This window comes from Drosophila obscura, unplaced genomic scaffold, assembly GCF_018151105.1.
Source record: "Drosophila obscura isolate BZ-5 IFL unplaced genomic scaffold, ASM1815110v1 contig_151, whole genome shotgun sequence".
Taxonomy (NCBI): domain Eukaryota; kingdom Metazoa; phylum Arthropoda; class Insecta; order Diptera; family Drosophilidae; genus Drosophila; species Drosophila obscura.
In genome coordinates this window covers 1,443,893-1,463,319 of record NW_024542737.1, presented here as the reverse complement: position 1 = coordinate 1,463,319, position 19,427 = coordinate 1,443,893, and the positions used below count along the sequence as shown (strand labels likewise).

At 49.4% G+C, this 19,427-nt stretch overlaps 7 protein-coding genes across 10 annotated transcripts; 4 read left to right on the top strand and 3 right to left on the bottom strand.

Moving 5' to 3' along the window:
- Positions 1–41: 41 nt before the first annotated feature.
- On the bottom strand, positions 42–2,349 carry LOC111076006 (tRNA pseudouridine(38/39) synthase). Its single transcript, XM_022369579.2, has 5 exons — positions 1,586–2,349; positions 1,437–1,528; positions 895–1,377; positions 277–834; positions 42–217 (listed from the first exon to the last, which is right to left on the bottom strand). The coding sequence occupies exons 1-5, from the start codon at positions 1,867–1,869 to the stop codon at positions 150–152; spliced, it is 1,485 nt and encodes a 494-aa protein (XP_022225271.1). The 5' UTR covers positions 1,870–2,349; the 3' UTR covers positions 42–149.
- An 86-nt stretch (positions 2,350–2,435) lies between these two features.
- LOC111076004 (F-box only protein 42) lies at positions 2,436–5,067 on the top strand. Its single transcript, XM_022369576.2, has 3 exons — positions 2,436–2,879; positions 2,951–4,332; positions 4,396–5,067. The coding sequence occupies exons 1-3, from the start codon at positions 2,684–2,686 to the stop codon at positions 4,834–4,836; spliced, it is 2,019 nt and encodes a 672-aa protein (XP_022225268.1). The 5' UTR covers positions 2,436–2,683; the 3' UTR covers positions 4,837–5,067.
- Positions 4,997–10,598, bottom strand: LOC111076009 (divergent protein kinase domain 2A). The gene is made up of 2 exons (XM_022369582.2): positions 10,107–10,598; positions 4,997–6,187 (listed from the first exon to the last, which is right to left on the bottom strand). The coding sequence occupies exon 2, from the start codon at positions 6,176–6,178 to the stop codon at positions 5,132–5,134; it is 1,047 nt and encodes a 348-aa protein (XP_022225274.2). The 5' UTR covers positions 6,179–6,187; positions 10,107–10,598; the 3' UTR covers positions 4,997–5,131.
- LOC111076008 lies at positions 7,369–10,387 on the top strand. Its single transcript, XM_022369581.2, has 2 exons — positions 7,369–7,751; positions 8,989–10,387. The coding sequence occupies exon 2, from the start codon at positions 8,989–8,991 to the stop codon at positions 10,270–10,272; it is 1,284 nt and encodes a 427-aa protein (XP_022225273.2). The 5' UTR covers positions 7,369–7,751; the 3' UTR covers positions 10,273–10,387.
- Positions 10,599–10,650: 52 nt separating the features above from the next.
- On the top strand, positions 10,651–13,246 carry LOC111076002 (mediator of RNA polymerase II transcription subunit 16). The gene has a single exon (XM_022369574.2). The coding sequence runs from the start codon at positions 10,759–10,761 to the stop codon at positions 13,174–13,176; it is 2,418 nt and encodes an 805-aa protein (XP_022225266.2). The 5' UTR covers positions 10,651–10,758; the 3' UTR covers positions 13,177–13,246.
- Positions 13,247–13,365: 119 nt separating this feature from the next.
- LOC111075975 (endophilin-B1) lies at positions 13,366–16,606 on the top strand. Of its 4 annotated transcripts, none has more exons than XM_022369529.2 (6): positions 13,366–13,543; positions 13,662–14,159; positions 14,293–14,328; positions 14,410–14,600; positions 15,265–15,511; positions 15,565–16,606. In XM_022369529.2, exons 1-6 carry the CDS (start codon positions 13,466–13,468, stop codon positions 15,691–15,693), a joined length of 1,179 nt encoding a protein of 392 aa, XP_022225221.1. In that variant the 5' UTR covers positions 13,366–13,465; the 3' UTR covers positions 15,694–16,606. The 4 variants fall into 4 exon arrangements, with proteins under 4 accessions (XP_022225221.1, XP_041447725.1, XP_022225223.1 ...); XM_041591791.1 differs by lacking the exon at positions 15,265–15,511 and adding an exon at positions 14,793–14,991; XM_022369531.2 differs by lacking the exon at positions 14,293–14,328.
- Positions 16,607–16,794: 188 nt separating this feature from the next.
- On the bottom strand, positions 16,795–19,278 carry LOC111075974. The gene is made up of 5 exons (XM_022369528.2): positions 19,166–19,278; positions 18,971–19,062; positions 18,736–18,896; positions 17,319–18,648; positions 16,795–17,251 (listed from the first exon to the last, which is right to left on the bottom strand). Exons 1-5 carry the CDS (start codon positions 19,188–19,190, stop codon positions 16,979–16,981), a joined length of 1,881 nt encoding a protein of 626 aa, XP_022225220.2. The 5' UTR covers positions 19,191–19,278; the 3' UTR covers positions 16,795–16,978.
- Positions 19,279–19,427: the final 149 nt, after the last annotated feature.

The following is a 19,427-nucleotide window of genomic DNA, read 5'->3' as shown; positions in this document are numbered from 1 at the left end:
TTGGAGTCCCCCAACTATTGATCCAAATCCTCAAATCTCTATGCTCTGCATACATTATGTGTTTTAATTCGAATACTTAGTTCTAATGTTCTAAAACAATTAATATACACAGAAACAGGCGGAAATGTTACTTAGTAAGGTCTTATTGTTCAGCTTTCATCCTTGACTATCAGCCTTTGCTTTTTCACAAAGTGCTCAATGCGATTCTCCAGGCTCTCTGTAAAGGAACTCAATTGGTTCAATTGAAAAATACACTGTGGAGGTCACTACACTCACCACAACGTTTTCGCTCTAGAAGAGGAAGATACAGACGCGGTTTGACCGAGTCCTGTAGCAGAAGGACCTGCGCTGTCACACTTTCCTTAGTGTGGTAGTTCTTTTCCAAGAGCTGCTCCAATTGCTGGAGAACATTTCGTATCATGGTGCTCTTCACACTGAACTGCGTCCACTCGCATTGGACGTTCTCGATAAGCTTCTGCAAGTTCTCCTCGTTGTAAATCCAATTTGTAACATCTTTATCTTCCGCAGAACTTTCGGTAATTTCGACTTCCATTGTAGACGTGTCCATGGCCTCGTCATCTTCGTCACCATCCGCTGGATGGTTAATGTTCCTCGTCGTCCTGTCTCGAAAATCACAATGGAACAGATTTAAGGGCAAGCCAAGAGCGGGCGTGTACTGTGGTTTGCAGGGATTAGTTTCCACATCGAGAAGATCGCTCACAATGCGAGGCTGCTCTCTTCGCTGTCCCACCAGCAGCAGCACGGCCATGATGCATCTTATCTGATGCCAGAGGAAGGCATTTGCTTGGATCTCCAGATAATACATATCATAACCTATTGATAGACGAAAACAATGAAGTCCTTGCGAATGGAATAGCAACCTCATATATTTACCCGAATTGTTTAACCTCTCCTCGCAGGGTGCCACACGCGCTGCCTGTAAATTCCTTATAAATTTCGTCACACCATTGTGCACATCCATTTTGCAAAAGTTCCTAAAATCAGAATGTCCGACCAGCAGCTTACAGGACTCCTGCATAGCTTCAATGTCCAGGTCACCCTTGGGGAAGTAGTACCGATAGCTACGCGAGGTGCAATCAAAACGGGCACTGTATACGGGGCTCCGCAGCGGCATCCAGGCCACACATTGAATGTTCTTGGGCAGCACCCGGTTAAGAAGGCCACAGTAGTCGATTTCAGATGACAGGGCAGTAGGTTCCTGCTGAGTCTCAGGCGTATGTTTGCTGCGCAAATCTATAGAAATCACCTGGCAGAAGGCGCTAACTTCCTTGTCCGTGCGGCCACAGCGATGGTAGTTGGATGTGGCACGTGATTCGATGAGACAAGTACGAGTCAAGGCACGAAACAAATGGGACTCTGTTTTCAAAGAGGACAAAATAACGTCCATTGGTAAAAAAAAATTAAGTGGAACCCACCAATGGTATCGTTGGAATCCTCCTGGCAGGCAAAACCCTGGTAGTCCCAGCCAAAGTAGGTTACTTTCAGCAAAACATGACGTCTGTGAGCGCTGAAAAGGGAGTTGTAAATAAATCTCGATTTGAATCCTTCATGGGTGTCCACATACCTACTCCAATCGAACTTACGTTGCTTCTGCACCTTGCCTGACTGTGTCGCCTCCTTAGGCACGGCGGCCTCCGTCCCTGTACCCAATAATTCTGCATATTCCGCGTTGCTTCTATCATGCTCTGTTAGCTTCTTCTGCAGAAGATTTCTCAGCTGAAAGTTGTACGCCTCCAGTTGGACTATTTTATCAATCAGCTCCGTTTGAGTGAGTTTTCCTAATGCCTCTCGCGACAAACCCTTTTGGCGCTTATTTATGACCACCTTTCTGTCATTTGTTGCACTCATTTTGGCCGTAAATAAAAGGTAAACAAAGCAGCACGTGCAATTCGGGACAGTTTGCCATTAACAACGAAGCGTAGAAACAGCTCGAAGTTGATGTTAATAGATTTATGATGTTAATTTAATTTGGTGTGAAGATAAGCAAGTTTAGATTAATTCCTTAAAATAATTGAATTTAATAGCCTATTCCCACAGGCGACAATCCATTTCGGGGATGCTCCTTATTGTTTTCCAGTTCCCAAAATTTCCCAGCGGTTTGTGGACTATCTATCCTCTGGGAGCTGTGGCAGCCCGATTTGGCTATCGATAAATCTCTGTTAAACATAACAGAGGCAATTTTGAAGGAGCTGCCACTAACGCGAGGGTATAACAGGAGTTCATTTGGCGAATAACAGTACAAAGCGTATACGCCTTGAAATTAAAAGTATGACATTTTTCTGAAAAGTAAAATGCAAAGTGAATGTGAAAACCGGAGCCTGCCTGAGTCTCTGTTTTAACAGAGGTTGAGTTCTTTGTTTTCCTCGGTATATTTAGAAAATTAGGTATAATTCTGCGGTATATTTTGTCGATAAATCCACGGTCACACTAATCTCTACTGTTTATAAATCATTTTATAAAAATTTAAAAATTTTACCGAAGTAAAACGCAAAACGCCAAAATTCGAGAGCCAAATTCAGGCTGAAAGTCGAGCCTGGCTGTGACCACCTAGTGACTCCACATACTTGTGCCTGCTCCCCATCCCCATTTGCTGTTGTAGTGGCGCAGCATCTGAAGGTGAAGGACACAGTACGAAGAAGGACATCAAGGACGGGGACCTACGATGGACACGTGCAATCACAAGGTCGACAGCGAGAATCACAATTGTGACATGACGACCTCACCCTCGCCCCTGTGCTACGCCAGTCTGAATGTGCTGCCTGACGAGATTCTCGAGTTCATCTTCACCTACCTACCACCCTATGGGGATCTGGAGCACTGCAGCATCGTGTGCAAGCGCTGGCATGCCATTGTGAAGAGTGAGTATGAAAATGCCTGCGATCGATGAAGACATTCTCTAGCTTCTCCCCACCTCTCAATTGCTCCGCAGATCTCGTGCGCCGCTCGAAGTTCAACCTCGAGAAAGGCCTGACCGACTTTCGGCTGCGCTGGGAGGTCTTCTCGCCACAAACGGCCGCCGCCGCGAGTAGCTCACCCGTGGCCTTTATCGCTGGACGGTTTGCCCACTCGGCGGTGCGTCAGCGCAACTCGATGTATGTATTCGGCGGCGGATCCACCTCGGACACCACCTTCAACGATCTCTGGCGCTTCGATCTGACTCACATGCGCTGGGCAAGGCCTGTGGCCACGGGCACCTATCCTTCGCCCAAGGGCAGCGCCTCCATGGTGGCCTGGAAGGATCAGCTCGTGCTGTTTGGCGGCTGGCGTTATCCCTCGCTTCACCCGCCGTATCAGCCGTGGTGCCTGTTCGATGAGTTGCACTACTACGATCTCGGAAAGAATCGCTGGCTTTTGCGAAACACTATGCCCTGTCCGCCGCCCATGGCCGGCCACTCGGCCACGGTGCATGGCGATCGCATGGTTGTCTTCGGTGGCTATCAGATCACGGACGATGTCAACATCAACTCCAACGACACTTGGGTGCTGGACCTGCCCGAGCAGCGCTGGTGGCAGCCGCTGTTCGTGGGCAACACGCGGCCTAGTGCGAGATATGGGCAAATCCAGATCGAGTTGGACAAGAATCACCTTCTGGTTGTGGGAGGCTGTGGCGGAGCCAATCGGGTCTACACGGACGCCTGGCTGCTGGACATGACCAGAGATGTGTGGTCGTGGAAAACGCTGACCGTGCGCAACAAGCGCTTCGGGGCCGTCCACATGTGGTGCAATCCCGGCTGCAAGGTCAACAACTACCTCGTGGTGGTGGGCCCCTCGCCCAACATGCCGCAGGACTTTCAAATGATGAAGCAGAGTCGGGTGCCCGTGGTCGGGGGGCGTGGCCCGCCGCCACCCAATCCTCACCAGAACATGCCGCAGCGCGGCCAACGTATCCTGATGCCGGAGCGCCGACAAGCTGGAGGCCTGGGAGGTGGCTTGGGCCAAAATCGCGCGAATCGTCTCGGGGCTGGAGGAGGAGCGGGTGGGGCCCTGGCTCCGCAGGAACAGTATTTGGCCAATCGACGGGCCATTCTCAACCAGAACATGCAGCAGGCGCAGCAGTTCATGCATAACAACAATGTCAACAACAACAATAACAATTATCAGCCACGATCCGGACATTTGAGCGATTTGCATGCGCCTCCAGCTCCGGCTGCCGCCGCAGCTCCTTCCCCTCCTTCACCACCAGTGCGTCCCCCTTCGCTGTCCGCTGCCGATGGGGATGTGGATGCAGCCCAGCGTCTTCAGCGAAATCTAGCCTTGCGGTGTCGGGACAACGAGCCGCGATTGCCCAAGCGCTTTGATGAGATGTACGAGGTATGTGGACGCAAGCGACACTATATGCAGCATCCCAAGCATAATTTATAATTTCACCCACAGGATCCCTTCCGTATGGCCGCCTTCAATGTGCCCACACGGTCGCGCAGCGCTTCGCGAGACCACAATGAACGCATCCGACGCATGGAGGAGAAGATGAATGCCATACGGAACTCACGGCGAAGTGCACCCGCAGCCGCACAGGTGGAGCCCCAGCCGTTGCGCGCCCCCTCACCCAAGCGACTGCGCTGCAACGTGCAATCTCTTTTCGTTTGCGACATCTCAGGCATACTCAGCAGCAGCGAACCCGCACTCGACTGGGTGGAGTACAAGAACTTCGGCGTGCTCCGGGGAGCCCCCGATCGCCTCATCCTGTCTAGCCTCATTGCCGGCAATGGCGAGCTGATTCTGTTCGGAGGCGTCCACAAGGAGACCCTCACAGACATCACACACCACGTATCCAATTCCATACATTTCCTGAGTTTTCCCCGTGATATTATTTAAGCTCGGACCGGGGCCCGGCCAGCCATACGATAGCCAGCAGACACGACAGCTATGCCTACGTCTATGTCTACGACCCCCTTCCTAAACCTAAAACAAAACCTTAACCTAAGTTAACGACAGCAGCCAACGCTGCTGCCCCTCCAAACTCCTTCAAAGATGTTCGGGCGAAGTTCAGTTAGATCGTATATTGCGTGTAATGGATGAGTTGTATGATTAAACATGGTTACCTACTTAAATTAAAGTATCCTCCATATGTTACCTTAGCCCAACCTCATCGTGTCCTTCGTCCGAGATGCTACCTGTCCAGCAGCTCCCCCAGAAGCTTGATCAAGTCGTACGCCTGCTGGAAGCGCATATCACATGTCTCGTTGTCGCATCGCACGCATTGGCCTAGCAGCATCTCCAGCCTATCGTTGGCCAGATCCTGGAGAAGGAAGTCTTTTAGCAGCCGACAAGCCTGATACACATTCGCGTCTAGCTGCTGGCCACCGCAAAATTCCTTCACATCGAACGTGAAACCATCGCCAGGCAGGGGCTCGTACTTCTGGGCGTTGCCCAATGGTGCTGACGCGTCCACTAGGACCACAGAGTCCAGGTCGATAAGGATCACTCTCTGGCTGGGCTCGTCAAAGGCCAGATTGTCTGCCGTGAGGTCCGTTAGGAAGATGCGAAAGTCCGCAAAGCCAAAGGTGAGCTTTAGGGACAGCTGAAGCAGTTGTCTGGCCATTTCCAGGCGCAGATTCTCGACAGCAGCGGCGTAGTGCACAAGCGTGCGTCCGGCATAGGCTTGAAAATGGGTCAGGCCACAGGCCCCGTAGCTCCGAGGCACTGGAAACTCCAGCAGAAACAGTTCCTGCATCAGCAATGGGGTGACGCTGTGCATCATATAGTACCAGATGGTGGCAGCCTCATGGCCGCGCTGTTCGAAGTAACTCACGAACCGAGGGGTCCGGGACCCGCTCCGGCAAAGCTGGAACCCACCGGGACGTTCCTCCATCTCAAGAAATTCTCTTCGCAGGGAGTCCACATTGCGGTAAGGTTGCTGCTCAATGGCCTTTCTTTTGGCCACCAGCTGGGCCCCCCCATTCAATTGCAGAAAGTAAATCTCACGACGATCGAACAGCAGACTGATGCTCTTGAGCAGCTTGCTCCAGTCCGAGGGCTCCGCGATGTCCTCGAAGATTTCCTCGCACTGCCAACGCTGTCCGGCAAAGCAGGCCGGACACAGCCGCAGATCCCGTTCGAGATGTGCCCTGAATATATCCTTCTGTGGTCTTATCTGCAGGTCCTGCAGCAGGGCGAGAATGAGCACGACTTTGAGATGTCCGGGCGAGAGGTGCATACCAGGGGGCTGCAAAAGAAGTTTGAGAAAGAGAAGGGAGCAGCATGAGGAGGCTTGGCAAACCATAAAAGAACTTACACGTGCGAGAACATGTGTGTGTGTGCCAGGTCTCCCTGGGATTGTGTGTGTGTTTTTTTTCGTGTGAATGTGCGTGAGGGCCCAGCCTCCATCGAGAGGCCACATTACCTGTTTCCGCCAGCCACATGCCAAAGTTAAAGGCACAGCTAAGGTCTGAGCCAAAGCAGCTGCCCAAGATGAAGCGGCGGAAGAACTAATCTTAGCCCAACACCGAAGCCAGGATACTCTATAGAAAAATATCAGCGATGCACATGTGCCAGATGTAACAAAATCAATTCAAATTCCCATAATTTAATGAAGGTTGCGATCCCAAAAACGTCTTCGACTCAGTTCTAAGAAAGCAAACATTTAAAATTAGCTACAATTATAAGCGATTAGATAGCGTTTGTATTCCATTAAAGATCAGATAAGTTTGCCTCTTCTGCGGTTGCCAGAACCCATGTACCCCACACCACACACTCCCAGGGGCAGAGTATCCAAGATGGTTGGGCTTACAGAAATAGCTTTGCTTTGGTGTGGTGTGGCTGGCCGGCAGCTTCTCCTTCTCTGGCAGCTTCTCTCGGCCTGAACTGAAGAAGAGGCAATTGAAAGGGTTCAAGGTTGGCAATCGCTGGAAGACGCTTAATTTGTAATCTCAATGAAGGCGGGAGAGACACCATTATAAAGATAGCACCAGACGAGCATTGGTAGCGACATCCCCTTGAGTTGTGGCTCTAAATGGGATATGGGAACAGACGCAGGAGTTTTGGTGCTCAAAATCCTTGACATGACCGTGGCAGCCAGCACCACAACCAGCGTAATGGCAAATTGTCCCCTTCTGCTGGAGCACAGGTATCCGAAAAGTGGGCCTTAGCATCCCAGCAAACAGTGGGATGCCAAGGACGAGGCCCAACAAAGTCCCTTCGACACCTGCAGCAGAACTGTTTGAAAGAAACACCTTTAGACATTTCAGGACGGAAGATTCTTCACCAACAGGCTGCAGAGTGACTGAGAACTGAGAGCATTGAAAGGTATGGAGAGAGGCAAGACCGAGCTCGCGAGAGAGCGCAGCCAGCGATCGGACGCAAACGATCGCTTGGATAGCTCTACCTGTCTGTCCATCAGATCAGTTGAAGGTGGCGCGTTGCGCTCAACGGTTCTCAGTTCTCAGTTCCATTCTCGTTTGCGTTTACGTTTTCGATCAGCCTCGTTCTCCGCGCCGAACAGCTGGTTGCGTCTGTTTTGGTTTGGCGTTTGGCGTGTGCGATCAGCATATAAAGTCCGCGATATCGGTCAAGTTCAGCTGACTGCGACGCTCCTCGGCTGCCAGAGCAGAAAAACGGCGAACAAATTGTCGCCCAATTAGCCTCGCCCAAAAGTTCGCGTGAAATTAATTTTTATTTTCGTGAACCTCTCGATAAAATTGAATTTCTACACTATATAGAACACCATATGCTATATAGATAGCCAGTTGCGATCGCTTTTGTTTGAAAAGAATTTGTCACAGTGCCAAAAGGTGTGTGTTCTTCTTGGAAAAATATCCACTTAAATAATCCAATTTTGTTTTTTTAAATTACTAAAATACAAATCATAAAGAATTTGTTTTAAGGTCGCCCACAAATCTGAGAACCCTTAACCGCTCCAAGGTGAATTTTATGCAACTTTGAATTGCGATTCAGAGGGACAGGGACAGAGAGTAAACAATCTGCGCAGCAATATTAGAGATCACGAGATAATTGATTGTCTCCGGGGGAAGGTAAACAATCGCTGGGGTTCGATTCAGGAATGCTCAAAATCAAAGATTAACACTCCGGAGCCGAGCCCGCAGTTTACATATGCACCCTACAGTCCCTGGACAGAGTCCATCAGTTGGCAATAGTTTTGGCAGGGATTTTAATATCCTACACATCCCTTCGTGCATTCCAGCAAACTGCTCTTCCAGAAGTATTCTGGAGAAGTCCCCCTGGAAGTCACCGTAGCCTAGGCCACAAGCCGACAACTAAAATCTGTAGAAAAACACTTTAAACCGGTTATGTATTTACCCCCATGCGCAAAACACTCAAATATAAATAGGCAAACGAAAGCCCCCTCCACATACATACATATGTATGTAGTAGAACGAAATGCGAGCCGGCATTAGATGTGAATAACTAACTGGCCGACAGACCGACACTTCGTAGTATTATTCTGGCTTATTGATAAACGAAATACGTCTGGCATATGTACATATGTATGTAGAGGTCTGTATGTACATACATGTGTGTATGGCACGTTCTTGGCCATGACTAAGGAAATCTACGGCAGCTTTAGCCATTCAATTGATATTATATTATTCCATTCAAATTACGTCACTTTGTCACAATAGTACGAGCACTTGTCGGTACGGTGTACGGCTGGGTTGGGGAATGCCCTTGGCATTACAGCGGCAGGGCATTCTAAAGTGGGGGTTTCTTATCAAATCAGATCGCCCTATGAGACACGCCCTCTTAAAGAAGCTATCATAAAATATGGAGAACACTCCACATTCGGTTCCCTAATCGGTTAACTGCCAGCAAACAAAATTAAATTCAACGTCTTTCTTTTTCTCTCTTTCGCCTGCGACTTTTTCGGCGTTTCTCGCTTTCTATTCGCCCGCACCGAAATAGTTTCCATTATCTAAAGAATGATTGATGGGCCGGCATGAGCACGAGCAAATTGGCAACCGGTTCTCCATCTCATCTCATCCATATTTATGGCCTTTCTCCCTCTTTCAGATGAGCAGCTCTGCGGTGGAACTGGCCGTGACCCATCACAAGGAGCAGGCCAGCGTGGGCAGCCTGCTGGGGCGTCGGTATGCCGAGCTTCTGCACAGGGAAAAGTACACGGACTGCGTGTTCCACGTCTGCGAGGAGCAGTTGAAGTGCCACAAGCTGATCCTGAGTGCCGCCAGTCCCGTTTTTGAGGCCATGTTCTTCGGACCGATGCAGGAGAACGAGCCGGAGATCGAGATACACGACATCAGTGCGGCCATCTTCAAGGTCCTGGTCGAGTACATCTACACGGGCAGCGTGGACTACAACAGCCTGGAGCTGGTGGCCTGCGTTGAGCTCTACTACGCGGCGGAGAAGTATCTGCTGGATCAGCTGATAGCCGACTCTCTGGTGGCCATCACCAGGAAGCTGCGCTTCTCCAACATTCTGCCGGCTCTGGAGCTGAGCGTGTGCATGGGCCTGGACAGTCTGCTGGAGGTCTGCATGACCTTCTTCATGCGCTGCTGCGTGAACAATGCCCAGTACATGACCCATCTGAAGGAGCACTATGTCCATGTGTCCAAGGAGTGCGTCAAAACGATCATAGCCGCCTGCAAGGAGCCGCACAAGCTGCTCATCTGGTATGTCTACGAGTGGACGCAGCAGGAGTGTGAGCAGCTGGGCCTGGGTCCCAGCGATGCGGACTTGGTGGTCCATGGCCTGGGGCCAGAGGCCAACTCGTGGCCAGTGAATGTGAATGCTTCCGATGAAGTGCAATCTCCTGCTCCGGCTGCCATTGTCTCAGTAGAGCGCTGCTACTACAAGGCCTGCCGGCCGTTTACCGTCGATGCAGAGTCTCCCTTGTGGCGTCTCCGCCTCAAGAGCCCTCGCTTCATCTCTCTCATGGGAGTGGTCCTAAACAGTCGCCTGCCCCCCAACCTGACCGGCAACTTTGGCCACGTTCAGGTTCACCTGCCCCTGGAGTATCGCGAGTCCTTGCGGCTGGACCTTTGTGAGCTGCCGGCCGACGGCCAGGAAGCGCCTACCAATCCCGTGTGGAGTCATGTCATTCAAAACCAGATCACAAAATACAATTGCGACCTGCACCTCAGCTGGCGCCTCGATGAGGCGTGTGTACTCACCCCGGAGCTGTCCTACGAATTGCAGATACGCTGGGACAGCAGTGCGTACGGTGCAGAGTATCCTTGCAGTGTTCAGTCCTGTCTAGAAGATGGCATTCGCTTCATCGACAGCGACAGCTTCAGCGGCAGTTTGGTCAAGGGCTTGCGCTACGCTAACCTGGTGTAGGCCAGCCGCGACACTCTCGTTTCTAAGTAGGCTTAATCTTAATCATTGTGTATTTATTGCCGTAAGTTAATGCACGCTGCGTCGGAGTTCAATAAACTTTCGGAAACGCTCCAAACAGATTGAATGATAACGACAACAAAGCCGGTTTGCTTTGCGACTCTTGTTTGGATGCTGTCAAACTAAATCCGATATTCAGCTGTGCTGTGCTGTGTCGATTTCCTCATTTGAATTTTACAGATTAAATTATTTCATTTCCAATTAATTATTTTTACTAAAAATACAAAAAGTAAATAAGGAAAAAAGCTGAACAAACGGCTATCGACGGAAGGCAGTGTTGATTATCGTCTGAACTATTGATATTCGATAGACTAGTTGTGTGTAGTAGTGAAGTGTATTATCGATATTTACGCCGTCACTAGCAGGTTAGGCTGTCCACCTCTTGGGTTTGACGAATTGTTTTGTTTACGAAAGTATTTGTTTTGAAAAATGACGATTCTCTACAAGGTGGAGAGCAAGGAGTTCGGTAAAGACAGCGTGTTTCCCCACAAGCTGGTGCTATGCTCTGTGTCGGCTCGCAACATTATCGCGTTCAGCTCGCTTCAAAGCGCCATCGTTTCGCATGGCCCTGGCGACAGCAGTAGCGCCGGCGTGGCTGTGGGGGCCAGCAACAGTCATGTGTATGTCAGCGACATTGTGACGCCGTGGGAGTACTACAAGGTGTGCTCCTCAAAGTCCCTGATCAATGTGCTCGAGTGGAGTGCCAATGGGGAGCAGCTGCTGCTCGGCTATGTCGGCGGACGCGTGGAGATTTGGCAGCCCAAGAATCAGTCCATCAACAGCTGGCTTCTGCAGTACCATGCCAACATCCCAAGCGAGGACATCATAGAGGCCAAGTTCTTCCACAACGGCAAGGGAGTCCTGTTCAATCCCCAGAAGAAGGAGCACACATACTATGCGGAGAAATTTGAGCGTCTGGAGCAGCGGCCCACGCTCAGCGGCTTCGGCGGGGTGGCCAGCGAAGGCTGTATTCTGCTGACATCCTCTGGCCTCCTGGGAGCATTCAGCCTGCCCCTGCTGCAAAAGTTTCCCAGCGCTGAGGGCGCTGGCAATGACATTGTTGAGCTGACGCCCGTCCTGCACAGCATTGGCATCTCCAGGAGCTTCATAGAGCACTGCAGTATGGCGCCGAGTCCCTCGGGAGCTGTCAATGTGGCCTTCAGCTGTGGCTGGCAGCAGCAGCTCGTGCAGTGCTTCAAGATCTCCCTGATGATGGAAGGAGACCTGGGCCTGGAGCAGCACATGGCCATCAAGTCCGAGTCTCAGGCTAGTATATTCCTCAATCCGCTGGAGGGCAAGCTCATCAGTCACCTGAAGTGGACGCGGGTGGCCAACGACGACGTAATCTTCATAGCCTACTCCTGTCCAGAGGGAGGCAGCTTGCTGGAGCAATGGACCCTTACACGCAGGCACCAGAATGTCCACGCCCTGCTTCAGGGAGGCGGCTCCAATAAGGGCAACGAATTCGTGCAGTCGGAAAGCTGGGAGCAGGTGGCCAAGCTCCATTTGAATGCTCCGCTTGCTGATCTCTGCCTCTCACGCCTCATGCCGGCCACGGCGGAATGCTCGCCGGTCTATGCGATACTCCAGGACAACAGTGTCCAGGTGCTGGAGCCCAATAATCTGAAGCAACTGAACCACACGCAGTTCGATAAAGTGTCCGACAGCAGTGGAGTGAAATTTGTGAGCGGAGACCTCACCCCCACCAGCCAAATGCTGCTGATCTTCGATACGCACGCCCAGCTGTATGCCATGCAAGCGCCACTGCTGAAACAGAGTGGCTCCCCACTGCTCCTGCTGGAGTACTGCATTGTCACGGGCTGCGATGCCAGCGACGTACTGCTCCTGAACCTGGGTAACCTGGAGCCCCTGGTGGAGAAGCTGACGGATAACTTTTCGCGCCAGCCATCGTATGTGAAGAACTACTACTATGCCAACTTTCTGGCCCTCAAGAGCAATCTCTGCCGCGTGCAGCAGCAGGAGTTTGACAATCTGATCATTCTTCATGCCATATCCACCACCTTCAAGAGCCTTCTGCGCCCCTCCGACCTGGGCTACCAGGACAAGGGACCCGCCGATAATCTGACGACAAAGCTAAACGAGTCCATACCGGACGTGGACACAGTGATGCTGAACCTTGATGCCAAGGATTTCACAGTGGAGCCTGTGATGCTGCAGAGTTTGCAGCAACTGATCCAATGGGTCACCGATCTGGCGCTCAACATTCTCAATCGCCTGCCTGAGGAGGTGATGAAGTACAAGCTGTCCGGTAAGCGTCCCAGCTACGACATCAGCCGAGACATTAACGCCATTAGCAGCCTGAGAGAGCTGCTCGTCATGATACGGATCTGGGGCCTGCTGAACACCCAATGCCTTCCCGTCTACACCAAGACCATGGACAACATTGACGTGCTGGTCATTCTGTTCCGCCTGCTCACGCGCCTGTCCCAGAACCCCGCAGAGCCGGACGAGATGCTCTTGGACGAGTGCAGTCTTCTCTCCAAGCAGCTTCTCATTCCTCAGCTGAACAAGTTCAATCCCACCACGCTGCTCAGTGCCCAGGGATTTGCTGCCGTGAAGTCGGGTCACCTCATGTTCACCTCCCTGGTGGAGCCGTCGTGCCTGCAGGACATGGAGATGGAGGATGTTGTCTTTGCCAAGTCGGTGAAAGATGGCGTCAGCAATCTTCAGCTCGGCGCCCATCCCACCACCATCAGACGGTGCGCCCGCTGTGGCTTTGTCTTCGTCAACAATGCCAACAAAGTGGCCAAAACTTCGGCGCTAAAGGCCTGGTTCAATAAGTGGCTGCATTGCCATTGCGGCGGCTTCTGGAAGCAGATTAATTAGACGCGGTGCCCACCCACAGTATCCATCCTAGAATTAAATATCCGTAGCTTTTAATAAAATTACAAATTTAAATTAATTCATGATTAATCCGTTAATCCGGTCTTTTTTTCTTGGTATATTTAAAGTATATTTTGAAAATAAGAAGGCATATTACGGTATATTTCTGAGTGTGAGACGGGGTATATTTTATCGACAAATCCGCGGTCACACTGCTTGCTGCTTAAAATACAAACAATTCAATAAGAAAATATAAATTAGTAACTGGCAAGGAGAACAACACAACTCCAAAATGAACATAAATCTGCCCCATTTCAATATGAAGAACCTGGTGAAGGAAGCAGGCAGCACAATATCGCGTGTGGTTCAGGTAAAGAAATCAATGATGGGTGCAAGAAAAAACGGGTGGGGATGAATGGGCTTTTGGGGGTTGGGCTTGGGCCCATACAAGCACTCAGCACTGACGCTCTTTGCCCTTTTCCTCCTAGCTGACCGAGGAGAGACTTGGCACCACCGAGCGCACCGAATACGACTTGCACTTTCAAAACCTTGCCGAGCGTGCCGATGTGACCAAGACATGGACAGAGAAGCTCGTGAAGGACACAGAATCGGTGCTGATACCGAATCCGCAGAACCGTGTGGAAGATTACATATTCGAGAAGATAGATAAGTCGAGGCCGAAGCGATTGAGTAACTTGGAGCACTTGGCCTTGGACATGATTGAGGCCGGCGGGGACTTTGGACAGGATTTGCCCTATGGCCAGGCCCTGATCAAAGTCGGGCAGGCCGAGCAGAAGCTGGGCCAGTGCGAGCACGACTTCATTGCCACCTCGGGCATTTGCTTTACGCAACCATTGCGTAAATTCTTGGAGGGCGAGATGAAGACGATTAGCAAAGAGCGCGGCATTCTTGATTCGAAGCGCTTGGATCTGGACGCCTGCAAGAACCGGGTGAAGAAGGCGCGCAGCATGCTGGGCCAGCAGTCGGTAAGTGCTTGGAAAGGGGGGTGGAGTTAGAAGTGGGGTCGGTCATAATGGCTTATTGACTTTCGATATTTTTCCTACTTTGCTTTGCGCTGCCTTTGTGTGGATTGTTGGTTTGATTTATTGTGGTTCATAGAAAGATGGCATCTCGCCAGAGGCTGCCTTGGAACAGGTATCAGACCTTGGACCATGCCCATACCTATTGCTCATCGGTTATGCAGCCCCAGATCACTAATTTGTTCTTTCTTCACAGGCAGAGCGCGACCTGCGCGTGGCCCAGGCCGAGTTTGACCGCCAGTCGGAAATAACCAAGCTGCTGCTGGACGGGATTAGCACATCGCAGGCCTCCCACCTGCGCCATCTGCATGCCTTCATCCAGACCCAGGTGCGCTACTACAAGCAGTGCGGTGATGTCATGGAGAACCTGCAGCGGGAGCTGGCCAAGTGAGTATCAGATGGTGACCAATGAAGATAAAGAGGATGATGATGCTGATGCTGATGACAGACAAACAAAGACTCTCGACTAGGCACCAACAGCAAATCTCGTGCACTCTGTGTAGGATGGTCACGTCCGCGAGCTAGCTCTATGGCGCCTCTGGTCATCTCACTCTCGGTTATTGTTTTGTGGTCTTACAGGATGCAGCATCCCAAGCCGCGCCTGCGCATCAATAGCGAAGATGTTGATGGTGGGCCTCCCAGCTCTGTGTCGATGCATTCCTGTGATTCCGATTCCTTAGTGGGAATAGCCCTAGATAGCGATAATGAAATTGACAAGTCCCTAACGAATCTGCTGGAAGACTTTAACATAGAATTCGATACGACTGCCATATCAACAGTTTAATCTCAATGAAAATTCTTCTGCGGCTTTTGACCAAAAAACCAAAAATCAAAAACGAATCCAACCTGATTCCAGTTAACATTATTTATAAAACTATACGTATTGTAATTTAAGCGATAGGTTGTTCCTTGCTCGCTCTTATCGTTTTTGTTGTTGTGGATGCACATAATCAAATCCGGTTTCCGTAGCGCCCCATTCCCATCCATTTGAGCAGCATAATCAAATCACAAAACCATTAAACTCTGCATCTGCCTCTGCGTCTTCCATCAGCTTGGGAGGTCCGACACCATACATACCGCTCGATCTGAACAACGCCAGTGCCAACACGTCCAGCGCAACTGTCGGACCGTCGGCGACCCGTGGTCCGGGCAACAATAACAGCAGCAGTCAGGCATCATCCGGCCACAGGCCCACCAATCAGCCCATGCATGTCAATACGGATCAAATGCAGCGGGCACGTGTCCTGTGCTCATACGATGCCAAGGATCACACCGAGCTTAATCTGAACGCGAACGAGGTGAGTGCAGGCCTAACATTGGTCGACCCCCATTTAATATTGCGCATCTGTAGGTCATATTTGTCACCGAGTGCTCGCCCGTGAACGAGGACTACATGTACGCCAAGCAGGGCCTCATGAAGGGACTCGTGCCGCGGGCGTTTGTCGAAATGCTCGATGAGGAGCACGACGTCACCCTCTAAGTGAACGCGAGCAATACAATGCAATAATCTCAACCAAATACTCGTATGTTGGACAGAAGACGGAAGAAGAGAAGTCAAAATTCATTAAGAAATACTCAAAAGTTTATGGGATTGGAAGTGGAATGGCAATTGGACAATTATAAAATGCGGCCAAATGGCATTTGGCACTAGCAAGAGAGTACAATAATTTATCAGAAAATATGGATGCATACATACATAGTTATACACAAAGCATATACATACATGCATGCATGCATGAACATGGTATTATATATAGAGCATCCTAGTTTAGGCCACGTTTACCCCATCTCATCCCATCCTTGCCTCGCCACTTGCACAGCACAGCCAGCTGCCTGAATCGTTAGCTACTATAAACTATAAACTAAATACTCGGAAAACGATTCTCAACTTTATTATTGTTACTGCGTATCACATATCTGTCTGTAGAGCAAGTGTGTGTTGTATGCTTCTAAGCTTCTCCCTCCACACTCGTGAAAGTATTATGTTTGTGTTATGTTTGTCTCCAGCTGTGTATCTGTATCGCAGTTAGCAAACGAAATTCACTGTGCTTTAAACTATATGTATATCCTATTATTATATATACATACGTACGTATGAGATTGTTAATTCTATTTATCTACATATTGTACTATTCGAAAGTGTTTTCCCCTTTAAGCTAATTAGTATTTAAAGCAATTTTAATTACTTATTCATTCCTGCTGAAATTAATTATGTTAAAAACGCAAACGCATACCCTTTGGTGCAATTTTCAAAAGTCAATTAAAGTGAATATTGCTCTCTACAATCTAAGAATATCCAACCAAAAAAAAAACAAACAAACAAAAAACACCAATTAGCGCTTAATTAATGCAAGTAAACTGCAAAATTGCCATGGCAGAACGTACAATACAACAAATACCAAGTGAACAACGATAATTTTTAGGTTTTCAACAAAAAGAAAAGAAGACAAATTAAAATTGTAATATGAAATGCGTCTAGAAGTGAATTTTAAACACACATAAACTATATAAAATAAATGAAAATATACTATGATCAAAGCAGAAAGCACTTTCATTTATTCTGATCTTGAATTAAAGAAATCATTATTTTAGATGCTCATTATCCATTCGAACTTCTTTATTTGTACATAATCAATCCATTTCGAAATTCAACAGTGGGGAAATTATAAATATTCTTGATTCTTGAATAAAAATGTGTGTTAAAAATAATCAAATTCAATGAAACGATGTGGCAAACCAAAAGTAACATTTCAGTAGCAAGGCTACTACTCCCATGGGGGAGGATGGTAGCCAACCTCGAAGTCAGAGTCTTCGTCGTCGTTAGCGCTTAGGAAACCGAAATCGAACATGTCATCGCCGTAGTAGTCCGACTCAGCATCGGACTCGCTGTCCAAATCATCGTCCAGATCGTCCATATCGTCTGGCTCAAAGTCAAAGTCATCGAACACCAGGCTGTGAAAGTCCAGATACATGGCATCATAGTTACAATTGCAAACGTTCTTCACCTCAATGATATCCTTGGGAGTGACATCAGGATGCTGCAATTTCAACAGAAGATGGTCAATCAATTCGCGAATTCGATCTATAAAAGCGTCCAGGACTCACATGATTGATGAGATTGTTGACTTGAGTGCCCGATACACAGAGCTGGACTGGCAAGTTGCGTTGATTCTCCTTGTTCGCAATGTTCGTGCGCAGCTTCTTGACGATTCCATGTACCAATTTCTCGGTTATTCCTTCGCAGTCTTCTAGACCTAGGGTATGCAGCTTGGGGCAAGCTTCGAACAGAAACAAAACCGAAGAGTCATGCAATTTGTTGCACTTTAGATTGATCTGCTGCAGATTTTTGAGGCTCGAAAACGTCGTCAGGGCAATGTCAGTCATAGCAAGGACTTGAGGTAGGATAAGAGTGCGCAGGCCTCTTAATTTGGCAATGTGGAGAAACAATTCCGGGGACAAAGCGGAGCCCCCATAAACCTCTAAGCGCTCCAGCTGTTCGGCCTTATGTTCGGCCAGCTGTTGAAAAAGCTCCAAGCGCAGGGTGCGGCCAGGTAGGCCGATATAAATGGTCAAGCTCCTAAGGTTTGGCAGCTGGGCCACGTACTCGTACGTCTCCCTTGGCACGGCGCTTATGCGAAGCACCTCCAAAGAAGCGCCCGAGTTCTCCTTGATCATCGTTTTATAGGCTTGAGAACTCATTGTGTCAATGTTCTTCACGTTCAGCGTCTTTAGGTTGGTGAACGCCTTGCAAATATTGGAGAGATATTCGCCCTGAAAGCGAGGGCATCCCGACAGCGTGAGACATTCAATCGATGGGGAGAGCTCGTCCAGGGATGCTCCGGTAATTGGGTTGCCAGCAATATTGAGCAACTTCAGGCTTCGACAGTTCTTGAGGGCCGAGATGCACTCATCAGTCAGCTGATTCTGGGGCAGTTCCAGCGCCTCCAGCTTGGTCATTTTGGCGAAGATCTTGGACATATTTCGCGGTGTCAACGGGCTGGCGTGCAGCGTCAAGGTTTTCAAATTCAAACAATTGTTCGCAAGAAAGTCGCATAAGCGCTGAAAGCGCATCGGCGGAATCACTCCGGTAATGTTCTGAACATAGGCACCAGATAGATTGAAAAATTCTCGAAGGTCCCAGACAGTCAGGCCCTCGAAATCGTACAAATCAATTGATTTGTGCAGTCTGGCCGTGGCCTGCTGGTAGACGGCGCGGAAGCGAAGGCATGTCCGAGCGAAGACCATCTGGTCGTGCATCGAGAGATAACTCATCACCATCTCCAAGCAGAGATCGTTGAGATTCAAAATGAGCGGAAACAGTTGCCCTGCCTCCTCCTGGTCGTCTGGTCCGAAGGCATCTGGCTGATGCCAGCTATCGCTGGCTTGCACATTGAACCGACGCCCGTTTACATGGTGTATCCGGCTGTGCAGTGCTCTAAGAATGGGAGAGTTATCAGTGAAGAGGGTCCAAATCTGGCGGGCGCCACACACACACACACAGTAGTGTGGCCGGCATACTCACTTGGCGGCGTCCTGTGTCTTCTCATAGAATACACAGCCAGTTTGGAACCGATAGCGATTTGGTCTGCCAGTAGCTCGTCTACCGCCACTGTGCCCAAAAAGTTGCATGCGCAAAACGCGTCCATAGTTTGAGAAGTGTGAATGCAGCGTTAATTGACTTAACTGCGAGGGAAGATAAGAAGTGGAATGTTTCAGAGTATGTTTAAAGCTGGAGAAAAGGGCGACAGGACACCTACATCCGTTGGGATCTTGTACATATACAGCTTCTGCACTGGAATGTGGTCTTCTGTGTAGGCAATGCTGTTCTTGAAGTAATAGTTCTGTTCCGCTGCAACGACAAAAGGAAGAGCGTGCAATGTGTGCAAGAATTTCGCAACAACGAAAAGGCGTGCGATTGTGCGATTCCATCCGGTAATTGAGTTTCAACTTACATGGATTGTGGACGAAATGGGCCATCTTGCCTTTCTCGCTGTTTTCACTGATTTTAATCCGAATTTTATACGTTTAAAGCGCCTGGGATCAGTGTGCCCGCGGACTTATCTGTCAAATATACCGACTGACCCTCAGAAATATACCAATATACAATATACCTACTCATGTTCACAATATACCGTAATATACCGAGGAAAATAAGTAACTTAACTTAAATTCGAAAACGCCCGAAAACGTCCATTTTCCATATTGTGACGCTCC

Bases quoted from the DNA above. Each gene is read 5' to 3' on its own strand.
- LOC111076006 (XM_022369579.2), bottom strand. From the start codon at position 1,869: ATGAGTGCAACAAATGACAGAAAGGTGGTCATAAATAAGCGCCAAAAG. The intron at 835-894 runs GTAAATATATGA...GTCTATCAATAG, and splicing joins GGAGAGGTTAAACAATTCGG to GTTATGATATGTATTATCTG. The intron at 218-276 runs GTGAGTGTAGTG...GTTCCTTTACAG, and splicing joins TCTAGAGCGAAAACGTTGTG to AGAGCCTGGAGAATCGCATT.
- LOC111076004 (XM_022369576.2), top strand. From the start codon at position 2,684: ATGGACACGTGCAATCACAAGGTCGACAGCGAGAATCACAATTGTGAC. The intron at 2,880-2,950 runs GTGAGTATGAAA...ATTGCTCCGCAG, and splicing joins CTGGCATGCCATTGTGAAGA to ATCTCGTGCGCCGCTCGAAG. The intron at 4,333-4,395 runs GTATGTGGACGC...TTTCACCCACAG, and splicing joins GCTTTGATGAGATGTACGAG to GATCCCTTCCGTATGGCCGC.
- LOC111076009 (XM_022369582.2), bottom strand. From the start codon at position 6,178: ATGCACCTCTCGCCCGGACATCTCAAAGTCGTGCTCATTCTCGCCCTG.
- LOC111076008 (XM_022369581.2), top strand. From the start codon at position 8,989: ATGAGCAGCTCTGCGGTGGAACTGGCCGTGACCCATCACAAGGAGCAG.
- LOC111076002 (XM_022369574.2), top strand. From the start codon at position 10,759: ATGACGATTCTCTACAAGGTGGAGAGCAAGGAGTTCGGTAAAGACAGC.
- LOC111075975 (XM_022369529.2), top strand. From the start codon at position 13,466: ATGAACATAAATCTGCCCCATTTCAATATGAAGAACCTGGTGAAGGAA. The intron at 13,544-13,661 runs GTAAAGAAATCA...TTTTCCTCCTAG, and splicing joins CAATATCGCGTGTGGTTCAG to CTGACCGAGGAGAGACTTGG. The intron at 14,601-15,264 runs GTGAGTATCAGA...GTCTTCCATCAG, and splicing joins CTGCAGCGGGAGCTGGCCAA to CTTGGGAGGTCCGACACCAT.
- LOC111075974 (XM_022369528.2), bottom strand. From the start codon at position 19,190: ATGGCCCATTTCGTCCACAATCCAT. The intron at 18,897-18,970 runs GTAGGTGTCCTG...CTTCCCTCGCAG, and splicing joins TGTACAAGATCCCAACGGAT to TTAAGTCAATTAACGCTGCA. The intron at 17,252-17,318 runs GTGAGTCCTGGA...TTGAAATTGCAG, and splicing joins TCAACAATCTCATCAATCAT to CATCCTGATGTCACTCCCAA.